At 55.4% G+C, this 10,566-nt stretch overlaps 2 protein-coding genes across 4 annotated transcripts in view; both read right to left on the reverse strand.

Moving 5' to 3' along the window:
- Nucleotides 1-3,893, reverse strand: part of LOC144144348 (3-hydroxyanthranilate 3,4-dioxygenase-like) — a 31,065-nt gene extending 27,172 nt beyond the window's left edge. For both annotated transcript variants that reach the window (XR_013317221.1, XM_077675763.1), the window contains exons 1-2: nt 3,461-3,893; nt 2,848-3,098 (exon numbers count right to left, since the gene is read on the reverse strand). Coding sequence is in view for 1 of the 2 variants with exons in the window: in XM_077675763.1 (XP_077531889.1) it covers nt 2,848-3,098; nt 3,461-3,733 (524 nt within the window). In the remaining variant the exon portion in view is untranslated. The remainder of the gene's footprint in view (nt 1-2,847; nt 3,099-3,460) is intronic.
- Nucleotides 3,894-4,068: 175 nt separating this feature from the next.
- The window catches only part of LOC144144349 (uncharacterized), a 74,412-nt gene continuing 67,914 nt past the window's right edge, over nt 4,069-10,566 (reverse strand). For both annotated transcript variants that reach the window (XM_077675766.1, XM_077675764.1), the window contains exon 4: nt 4,069-4,208. In XM_077675766.1, the coding sequence (XP_077531892.1) occupies nt 4,138-4,208 (71 nt within the window). In that variant the 3' untranslated portion in view covers nt 4,069-4,137. The remainder of the gene's footprint in view (nt 4,209-10,566) is intronic.

A 10,566-nucleotide genomic window follows, 5' to 3' on the forward strand; every position in this document is an offset into this window, starting at 1 on the left:
TTGATGAGCTGGTGCACCAACGCCGCTCTTCCCGGGCCTGTAATGTTTCGATGACCGGTGCAGCCGCTGCGCTAGCCCGGTACATGGGGTACGCTGTACCAAGTACCACTGTGAAAGGTTCACACATTCCTCCGTGGCAGCGAGTACAGTTGACAGATAACAAACCAATCGGTCGCCTCCGTCACCCAGTACCTCGCCAGGCAACGGCCCAAGTCTCTCTCCTACATAGCCCAGACGCGGAAACGGCAATTGCATATGTAGACGCCAGCGTCAAAAACGGCATGGTGCACACTGCACTCATCTGCCCCCAGCTACCAGAGGTGGACCAATCTTGCTCTTATGAGGCTAATCCGATGCCACCAGCGTATCTTGCATAAACCAGCAGCGACACATGATGGGATGGCCGCAATACTGCCTATTGTCCAGGCAGGGCCATACTGTCGACTAATAATACGCACAGACTCTACGCAAGCCATCCACGACATCCGCCGCGTAACAAGCTACATCGTTCGCAGATGCCATTCACCACTTAGCACGAAGCACTCTACTGCACATCCGCATAGAATGGGTACCCCGTTCAGCTGTACCCGGCAGTAGGGAGGCAGACACGGCTAGTCGCCCGCACACCTATAGATACGACCACTACCACTTTTCCCCGAAGATCCAAGTAGAAACCTGGCACAACAGAAGGAAATTCTCCGGCGCACCACGCGAGCCCTCATACCCCCGTGTGGTTCAAACCTCCGTGGTGACTTAACTCGCCGAGAGGAGGTGGCGCTGCGGAGAATACGCGTTAGGATGGCCCTTACGCGTCTGTGACTGTCTCTTGGCCATCGCAGTACCACGGCCCATACGACTGTACCAGCCCATTCTGCGACTCCGCCGTACAGAATGTGAATGTGCAGCATCTGCTGTGGAACTGCCCGGGTTCTGCATCAGATCCGATTACGGCACCTTCGTGCAACCGGCCTCCACCCTGGCCGCCCTCCAGACCTGCAGCGCTGGGTTCATGGACCATTTCATCGGCACCATCTGGACTTTATACGGGAAGCAAACTTGTTCGTGTACCTGTGAATCGTGCACCGTTATGGAAACTTTCGAATAAAGAAAGGCAAACTTTCAAATAAAAAATTCCCGCGCCTTCCCGCGAGGGGAACACGAGTAAATGCAGAGCATTGGGGCCTCAGTACTGATTGAAGGCAGTGTTGCTTCCATCGCTTCTTCCGTGATGCTGGAGTAGCAGACACAAGTAAACGTGGGCACGAGCGTCAACCAAGGAAGGAAGGAAGGAGCAACGCAGTGACTGAAACACGAGCGACCGCTAGCCGCTATATTTGCAGCGCGCGCAGTAGAGGGAAAGCAGTACGGGGGGGAGAGCGCGCATGCGCAAGCAGCGCGCGCCCTTCCACGCCCCACCGCGCTGCTATCACGCACCTGTTACGCCGAGACCGCGACGGAGCGAACGGGCTGACTACGACGTATGCGCGCCCAGCTGCTGTTGAGAGAGAGGAGGGAAGGAGAGGCGCACCTGCTGCGGACGCGGAACCGTCCGACGCAGGAAGAGGCGAGGCTAAAAAAATGCTCTGCATTAAAAAAAAAAAAGAAACTCCCGCTGGCGCAGTTCCAGGCAGGGAGCGCGCGAGCACTGCGACGGCGGGAAATTCGAAATGCAGCAGTGAGCGGATAACGGCGCTGCAGCCCATTATGGCGAATCACTGCTCTGCACTTCCGACAGCTTTCACAGTGAGTGGAACGGCTTTAATTTTTTATGTCACACCAAATAATACGACGAGCACAGCGAACCTGTTGGCCACCCTTTTCAATTTGTGTGCAACCTTATGGATTTAAAACACAATTGGCTCTGCCCGGACGAGCTCTTTCGCCCGAAGGCTTCTTTTTGCACCCCCTCCATTTTTATCAGCGGAGCTGTTTAGGTTCCAGCCGGGCCGAGCGCCGCTGAGAAATCTTCGCAGCAAAGTGGACAGGAGGAGGCCAAAAAGTGTGAGGGCAAGCGGCCAGGAGGCAAGGGGCCGACGCGCGGGCAAATAGCTGCGCCTAGTGATGAAGCGAGCTCTCACCATGGGGCTGTCTCCTGGGGGACAGAGACGGCGTGCGCTCGGCGGTATCAGTGTGCAATCTCCCGAGGACGGGCAAATCCAGAGGAAGAAGCGGGGAATAGTCCAAGGAAGCGGAAAGGTAATGCTATAGAAAATTCAGTGTTAACGATATATATAAAAAGCCAAGTTAAAGCTAAGACCACCAGCATCGCTGTTTCCTCAGTCTTCGCTTCTCAACTGCGCAGGGAACGTTTCCGCTCAGCGGCGTCACAACATTGTGAAAGAAGCCCGTGGACTAAGGTCTGTTTGCATGACTGTAAGCTTAACTCACCACCAACTACAATAACGCCACCGCGTTCCAGTCTTGAAGGCGAACTTTTCTTAATTTTTAATTTCAAAACCAAGCAAAGGAGGGGGGGGGGTCTTGCTGAAGAGTGGCCAGCTCGCGGATCACAAGTTTTTGCGACGCGCGCCCGGGCCGCCGCAGCACAGCGTAGACTGCCGGATTATGTCTACCCACTTCCCATGGTCAGACTCAATGCAATGATAATAAAAAAGTTTTCCAATCCAACCAATTGCGGGGCAGCGATGTTGTGGAGATACGTTCAAATGGCGGACAGAATGAGAGAGGGCGGTAGCAGCCCGATCGTTACATTAGACTTTGTCACTTTTCGATACTACCGGCAAGCAGGAACGCTGTACTCTAGGCTTCTGGAAACCACAGAGCATTGGGCAATGCGAACGCAAGGTTGGTGAAGAAAGCGTGCCAAAGAAGGAGACCTGAGCGCACCGCATGCAGTCGAGCTCGTGCTGCTTGCGTTCCCTCTCGATGACCAGGCCGACGGTGTGTGCCCTGCGCTGCGGGGAGTGCGGGATCCTCCCGGGCAGGAGGAACACCTCGCCCTCGCGTATCACCACGTCCTTGGCCCGACCGTGCTCGACCACCCTGAGCAGCATGTCTCCGCGAAGCATGTAGAAGAACTCCTCGCCTTCCTCCAGGTGGTAGTCGGGCCGAACGTTGGGCCCTCCCACGTAGAACACCTGCGTTGCACAAACCGACGCAAACTGCGCTCGTACGGCTAAACACACGCCGAAGCTGGGCCACGAATGAAATGAGGCCATCTGGAGATACTACTCACAGCGCACCGAAACCCCCGAGACACGGGTGTTTTTGCGGGCCCAAGTAGCTGTAGTTAACGCACCCGCTACCTCGTGCAGAGCAGAGGGTTCAAAGGCATGCCTCGCCCTATGGGCATCGTCCTAGCTTACGGCGTTGAGATTGTCTTCAGGGGACGGCAATCACGCAGTAAAGCGCAGCCGAAGCCTGTCCTCGCGATTTAGTTCCGTATAGGAGTTTCGCTCAAACCCCTTTCCCACATCGCCTCCAACCTGCCCGTACTGACCTTGAGCTGGCCCTGGCTGTGCATCATCTTGTTGCAGATGGGCGGCAGGAAGAAGCTCTTGTTGGCTTCGACCCACTCGTCGACGTTGTGCTTGACGGCCCCCATGGCGGCCGTCCTCTGCCGAGCTCCGGTTCGCCGCTTCTCACGCACAGCCTGCGGCCGCCCAAGCTGTGCGGGCAGCGTCGCGCCTCCTCCGGTCGCACTCGGCGGCTTCAGCGACGTCCGCTGCTGCGGCGCTCGGAATGGACCGTTTATTGAAGCCGTCGCTATCATTATGGCCCCTGGCTTGGGCGAAGAAGATATGAGCTAACTGGGCCGGTGACTATTAAGTTGTTTCGTCTGGGCCACCGAGAAGCCCGGCGTGTCTTTCACGAACGTTATAAACGTCCGCTGTATGGGCCTTGACGGACAGCGTTATCACTGGTGTCCGGTGCGAGGCCTTGCGGCCAGTCAGGTCGTATTCCGTATGTACAAGCGGCGATGCTCCCGTCAACAGGAATTGTATTTTATTGCGTGCATCCGCTCTTGAGGGCCTCTTGAAGCCTAGCTACCATTCCTTGGCACCCTTTTCGCTGCATTAGCAGTTTTCTGTGGGGACAGTGGAGCAAAGCTGGCTTCATTCCACTAGTTCACATCAGCATACTACTCCTCCACCCGGAATCTGCGACTCCTATGACTCAGCAGGACCGGCCGTAGTTACGAGAGTCAGCACGTTGTGACTGGTGCCATCGTCTCATCCAGAAGGACACTGCGCAAAGAATTAAAAAAATACAGGAATTAGAAACGTCCCCGTTGCTGCCCATTCAAGAGTGAAGCAGGATCCGAAAAAAAGTGAATCGGAAGAAGGCGAATTGGCGGGGTAAGATTGCGTCTGGAGGGGGAAGGGGGTGAGGAAAACAAGTTTTTAATAGTGTTAGAATCAGAAGAGGAGAGGTGAAAGTGCAGCAAAAGAGACACGGGGATGAGAAAGAGAGAGGAATAAAGTGGTGGGAAGAGAGGAGTGTATTGGAAGGGGTGGAGTCAGCAGGAGATGGCGAGGTGGAGGTGGATGAGTGGAAGCGGATAAACGGAAGATATAAGACAGCGGGCAAGGGAGAGATGAGGGAATAGGCGGCGGTCGTGGGGACGGTATATGGGAAGGGAGAGATTGGGAGACGAGTCTGAAATGAGGCGGAAAGGGTACGTAAGGACGAATGCGAATAGAACATGGTGAGGGCAATGGGAGACAGAGGAGATCACTGGAGCACAGTGGGCAAGGGAAGAAAGGAGAAAGAAGCGAGGGGGAAGGGGTTCAGAAACGAGAGAAATGTAGAGGGTGTAGATACGGAAGTGGGGAAGGGAGGATGGGAGGAAGGAGAGGAAGAGCGTGAGGTCGAAACGCTGTCGTCCTTCGAGTGAATTTGTAGCGAAGCAAGCGTACACACGCGGCCATTTGTCCGCAGACCGTTCATCTCTGTGAAGGTGGATGGCCAGCGGAGCTGGGGTGGCACAATATTGAAAAAGGTTACGAACGAGCTCCTGACGGAAGTCGCGCTGCGGCTAGCCGCTTGTCGACATGGTCGGCAATCGGGGGGTGGACGCATTCGTTTGTGGTGGAGAATCGGGGCACGATACCTTCAAACAGTCTTTTGTCGCGGAGCTTTTTATCTCTACCCCCCAAGGGTTCTGTCGCTACCGTTGGTGTCCACAGAAAACTCCCGCGAACAAATAAAAGAAGTAAGTGGCACCGCCAGGAATTGAACCTGGAACGAATAGAGAAACGGAGCTACGAGTCCACGCGGAGTCGGGGGAGACAGACGGTGCACTCACCGAGCACATCTGCGGGCTTACCCCCTTCGTTCTCGCTGAATGCCGCGTCATAGCGCCACGGGACCTCTCGCGCCGCTGTGCGCTCCGCCCGCGGCGCGTGTAGCGGCCGTGTGCGCGCCTTGCGCATGCGCTAGATGTTAGTAAAAATTAAACAAAGCTCACATCAACGCATGTCATCTCACTTCTCCGTCTCTGCCCCCGCCTATGGAGGCGACGAGATCGGCGGCAAAGACGGAGAAGCGAGATCGTCTAACACATGTTTTGAGCTTCCTTTCATTTTATAAAAAATGTTTCCACTCATGTGTTTTACCAATACAACTCAACCAACCACCATTCATGGATCAAGCAATGATTTAATCTTACCAAGGAATATGTCTTTGAAGTAATAAAAAGTGTGGTTAAGTGCATTTCCCTTGTCTCTGGTTTCACTCTTTGTAGAGTCACGTCTGTTGATTCAAGTGACGTCGCATGGGTAATCGTTGTGGGTGTCGCTTACAGCTTCGCTTCTGAACTACCTTCACAGGACGGATTGGCCCGCATTTTTCAAATGTCCCGCACACTTTAAAGTTTCCGACGTCGCTGGCGTCCGGTAGTCCGGACTTTACGCGGTCTCCTTAGTACGACGACAGAAAGGATTAAGAACGGCAACCTGTCTAGTTAAAGCAAGTGCGCTAACTTACAAACGCACATATACGAACACCTCGCGGTAAGGAATACTTCGGGCTTTCGCATCATATTTGGGAGCTGAGTTGTTTGGGGCCCAGATCGGCTGACAGAAACAAACAAAAAACACGCAAAAACCTAGCCATACACAGCTTCTCTAAAATTCCCAGTGCTGTACCTACCTCCCTTACGCTCCACTCAGAGGAAGGAAAAAAGAATGGACCTTTTTCTTGTAGCGTAGCCTTCTTGCGGCGGCCGCCCGAAACACACATGAGGGATTACAGAACAGCACGCCCTCTTTTTTTCCGCCTACCGTGCGCAGTCAAGGAAGCCGTCCCAGGCGCCACGCTTGGTTTTGGTGCCACAGAAATTTTTCGATGGCAGCCGCAGCGCCTATACCTGTCGGCCGCTTTCAGAGCTTAGAAAACGGATCAGAATGGCTGATCGGTAGCTGGGAGCGAGTGTAGCGCATGCGCAGAGCGCTACTGGGAAAGGGCTCATTCCTACACCTGTACATAGTGTTCTTTTTTTGACAGCGCAGCTGCTTTCATAGGACGAGGCGTGGTAACGCAGGTGCAGTAATGTGGAGAGGGCATAGCCTCAGTCACCACAAACGGTAATGGTAGCAGTTACCGCAAACGGTAACTTACCTGCACTAGGTTTACCATCGTCAGCGAGCTTCCTGAGCAGACGAAGTGTACCGTCGCGTCTTGATTACAACAAACGCAGTGCGCTTGGTACAGCTGATAGTATTTGATGTTGTTTGTTGTGTTTTTATTGTACAATGATGCTCAGATGCACGACCAACAACTGTTTTTCTCAGAAGCCTCGCCCGCTTCAAATAGTCCAGATAAGTTTCTGAGCTGGAAAATTGCTTTGGCGCCTATAAAGTTCTGTTGGGCAAGGAGTGTAGCTCGTTGAGCAATTAGCACAGCATATTTTACTAATTTCTGGCCGAAATATTTAGAGGGGGTGTAAATTCCTGTTTGCCTTGATCCCAACTCTACTCAGTAGATAGCGCAACCGACATGTTTCGTTTGCCTACACCATCGTTCTCGGCTTATGCCCACAAGGCAAACCGGATGCAGCCCGGTAACCCCACTTGCGCCGGCTAGTCCGTTCAATAGAACGAGCTGTCCAGGAGTTCGAGGAGGGCCCCAAAAGAGAAGGACGTATTGTGAACTTGTGCACACTTTGCGCTCAGTCATGCGCACCCAGATGGTGCTGGATGGACAAGAAGCACACAAACCATGGAAACCATGGTGGAGAGTGCGTCGCCAGACTAAACACGAACACCGGGAGGCTGTGAGGGGCCTAGACGCCGAGGCAAGTGCGGCTGCACGGGCAATGTAACTGTAAAGCATAAGGTGCACGCACTTGTGCAGAGCATGATTGCGGGTCGTAACCTTGGGATTATGTAATCCATAAGGAGTGAAAGCAAATCCGTGGCCCAATAGTTCTGGACATACATCCGATCCTTGGACAGAGCTGCCCCCAGCCACCTGATGTGGCAACGAGGCGGGAGGTCACCGAGCTTCGCGAATACCTTGTCGCGGATAGCGACGCAAGGAAGGAGCCTGACAGCCGGTCGCCCGTTCTTTGGGCTGGTCACGAACAACATCAACGAGCGCGAGGCGCTAGGTAGGCCCGTGCCCCCGCGCGCGTGCGAGCCGCTTCTTTATTATAATCATCAACACACTCCCCCGCCGCCAAGGTGCGCAGGTAAAGCGCGAGGAAACAGCTGATAGGCGGTAGCAGATCACACAATGCACTCATGTTCAATAGATAAAACAGCCAGTTAAGCGCAGCACTAGGAGGTTCAGGAGGAGAAATGCGATGAAAAGGCAGCAGCCGAAGTCGAGGAAAATTGCATGTGGAGGCGGAACATATCGTTGCGCGCCCCAAGTGCGTCTACACAGTAAGCTTGTCACAGAGCATATCGCCCCGGTGCGTCGCCCGTGGAGCTGCGCTAAAAGGACAAGCATCCCATTCTGTCCCCCTCAACAGCATGGCGCCGTTTCAACAGAATCCCCTTGCGGCGTCTCTGAGTTTCCTCGGCTTCGGGCTGCACCACATAATGTTTCACGGAAGGACCGAGCGACCACGAGCGCTGTTCTCAGGAACCGCGGCCGGGAACGAAGAGCGCCGTTCTGAAGAGCAGCGGCCGGAAAAACTGACCGGTGTTCCAGTGCGTGCAGGTGTTCAAAACACGGCGCTGTTCAAAAGCGATTTGTCATTCGACGGCACGATGCTTTTCGTGCCCCTCATTCTGCTCGCCAGCACTCGAGGCGTGATGCGCGGGTCAGCAGCTGCTATTCGTGAGGCAATCCCATTTATCTGCGATTCAGGTGAAGGACTCTTGAGGGCTGGAGGCTCACGCCCGGAAGTCGTCAGTTCCAGCGGTACTGTTGGAATGGTGGGAAACTTGTGATGCGTCCGTTGAACTGTCGGGAGCTGGTAACGTACGCCCGGTGCTCTCGGGCTCTAGCGACCCCTGCAGAGGATTCGGCGATGTCGCCAACTTGAGTGGGGTTTGACTTCTCGGCGCTTGAGTTTGTGTCGAGCTCCTCTGCTCTTGAGTAGCTCTTCCGGCTGGGTGACGCCTTGACTTGCGTGGCTGGTTCGGCACCCGAGTGCAGCGGCGGGTGGAGCAGCCGGATCCTGCGCTTGGGAATCTGTCCTGACTTCCGTCACAGGCCACGACATTCCTGACCATCCTTGCGGGAGGCTGCGACGCTGTGCAGGCTTGCATCGAACCAGAACCGAACTCTCTTGCGGTTCTGTTGCTGACATCCCCTGTTCCTTGCAGCGTCCAACCAAACAATGTCTTGGAGGAAGTGAGATTGGGAGTCAAGTGCCAGATTCTTCCGGACGACATTTTCCAATAGAAGTCACAGCCTATCCAGACGCTAACTCGGTCGTTCGAGAACGCGTCGGACAGGCAACGGTCCGCCGCGCATCGACCGCGGGACTGCAGTGAGTAGAGAAGCTCGTCGTTGACGGGTGGACTGGTAACGATACAGGTTTCTGGAACTTCTAAAGCGTCGATCGTCACGACCTGGTCATCATTCTGACTCTTCAGGGTCACTGAGACGAGGTTGCACAGAAGGGTTTCCGTTGGACGGGTACGGCCAAACATGATCAGGGTGCGCCGCTCGGCTCCCTTGATGGGACAGGCCAGGGCGCGGGAAACATCGCGGCGAATGAACGTGCGCTGGCTTCCGAAGGACGCGCAGCAGCAGCTGACCTGTAGGTCCCTTCGCCCAGGCGCATGCAGTCTGCAGCTATACGGGGGCGAGCGGTGTGGCGCTCGCCGATGCAGAAGTGACTGCAGGCGCCGCCCTCGACACTCCACCGTCATGACCGCCATCCAAAAGAAATCCGGCCTTCGCCTACTGGTTTTTCAGGCGTAATGCCGCACAGGGACGTCAGATGCCGTCGTGAGCACCGAGCGCAAACAAGCCTTCTCGCGGTGCGGCAAATACGGGCGACATGGTTGCGCTTCCCGCAGCGGAAGCAGAGCCTGCAGCAACTAGCAACCTTTCCCTTTTTTCACCGGTTGTCAAAGGCGCTGTACACTCGGCCAGCTCGTGATGGTGCGCAGTGCAAAGCCGACACGACAACCGGCGTGGAGTCTGAGGCGCTATCTGCAAGAGCGGCTTCGCCAACACAGTAGGCAAGGACATGGCGAGTGGTGGACCCGAGTTGGAAGTTAGGGGCTCGCGCATTTCGTGAGGGCGCCGCTCTGGAACCCTGGAATGGTCGAAGTGCATTCCTCGCGGACTATTACCTGGATGCGCAGGAAGTCCAGTGTCTCGTTTACTTGCTTCGCCCTTTCCGGTGAGCTGGCTCTCTCGCTCACTTGCCTCGCCCTTTCCGACGAGCTGGCTGCTCCGCCCGACGAGGCTGCCTCCTTAACCCTCTGCCGGTACAAGATCCCGAGGTTGGGTGGCAGGGCCTTCATCAGTACACGATGGAGGACCACCGCGTACTCCATCGCCGCTACGCCCAGACCCTTCAGCGCGTTTACACGGAAGGAGATCTGGTCGTAGAGGTCTCGGAGTTTTTCGACCTTTGCCGAGCTCCGCCCAGGGGCCAAGGCGAGCAAGCTGTCAATATGGTCCTAAACGAGCATGTCGGCCCGGTCAAATCGGGCAGTGAGGGTGCTTATCGCCACATTGCGGCCTCCGCGAGTTGGATCCCTTCGATTGCTGCCTTCGCCTTGCCCGTCAAGTAAGATGTCAAATACTTGAATTTCTCGATTCGAGCTAAGGCGGGATTGCTGTGAATGGTGGCATCGAAATGGTCCCAGAATGCTTGCCAGCTCCGCCGGTCACCTGAAAATTTCGGGATGTGCAGATTGGGCAGCGCGGCGAAGCGCGTGCTGGCGAAAACGGGAGAGACCGCCGGCTTAGGCAGGGTTGTGCCCGAGGCCTCGTTCGGGTGATCTCCCGTTCCAGAATCCCCAGTGACAGCGTGTGAACTACCCGCGGGCCTTGTGGCAAACTCGACACGCGTCCGAATGTCCACCACTTTGGCGTCGTATTCCCACGAGGCAACCAGGTATGCATCGAAGTCCTCCTCGCTGAGGCCCTCCTGTATGTTGTGGTCGAGAGCCTTATCTCTTCATACCT

The sequence above is a fragment of the Haemaphysalis longicornis genome, unplaced genomic scaffold, assembly GCF_048455015.1.
Source record: "Haemaphysalis longicornis isolate Haplotype H1 unplaced genomic scaffold, Haemaphysalis longicornis Haplotype H1 scaffold_7, whole genome shotgun sequence".
Lineage (NCBI taxonomy): Eukaryota > Metazoa > Arthropoda > Arachnida > Ixodida > Ixodidae > Haemaphysalis > Haemaphysalis longicornis.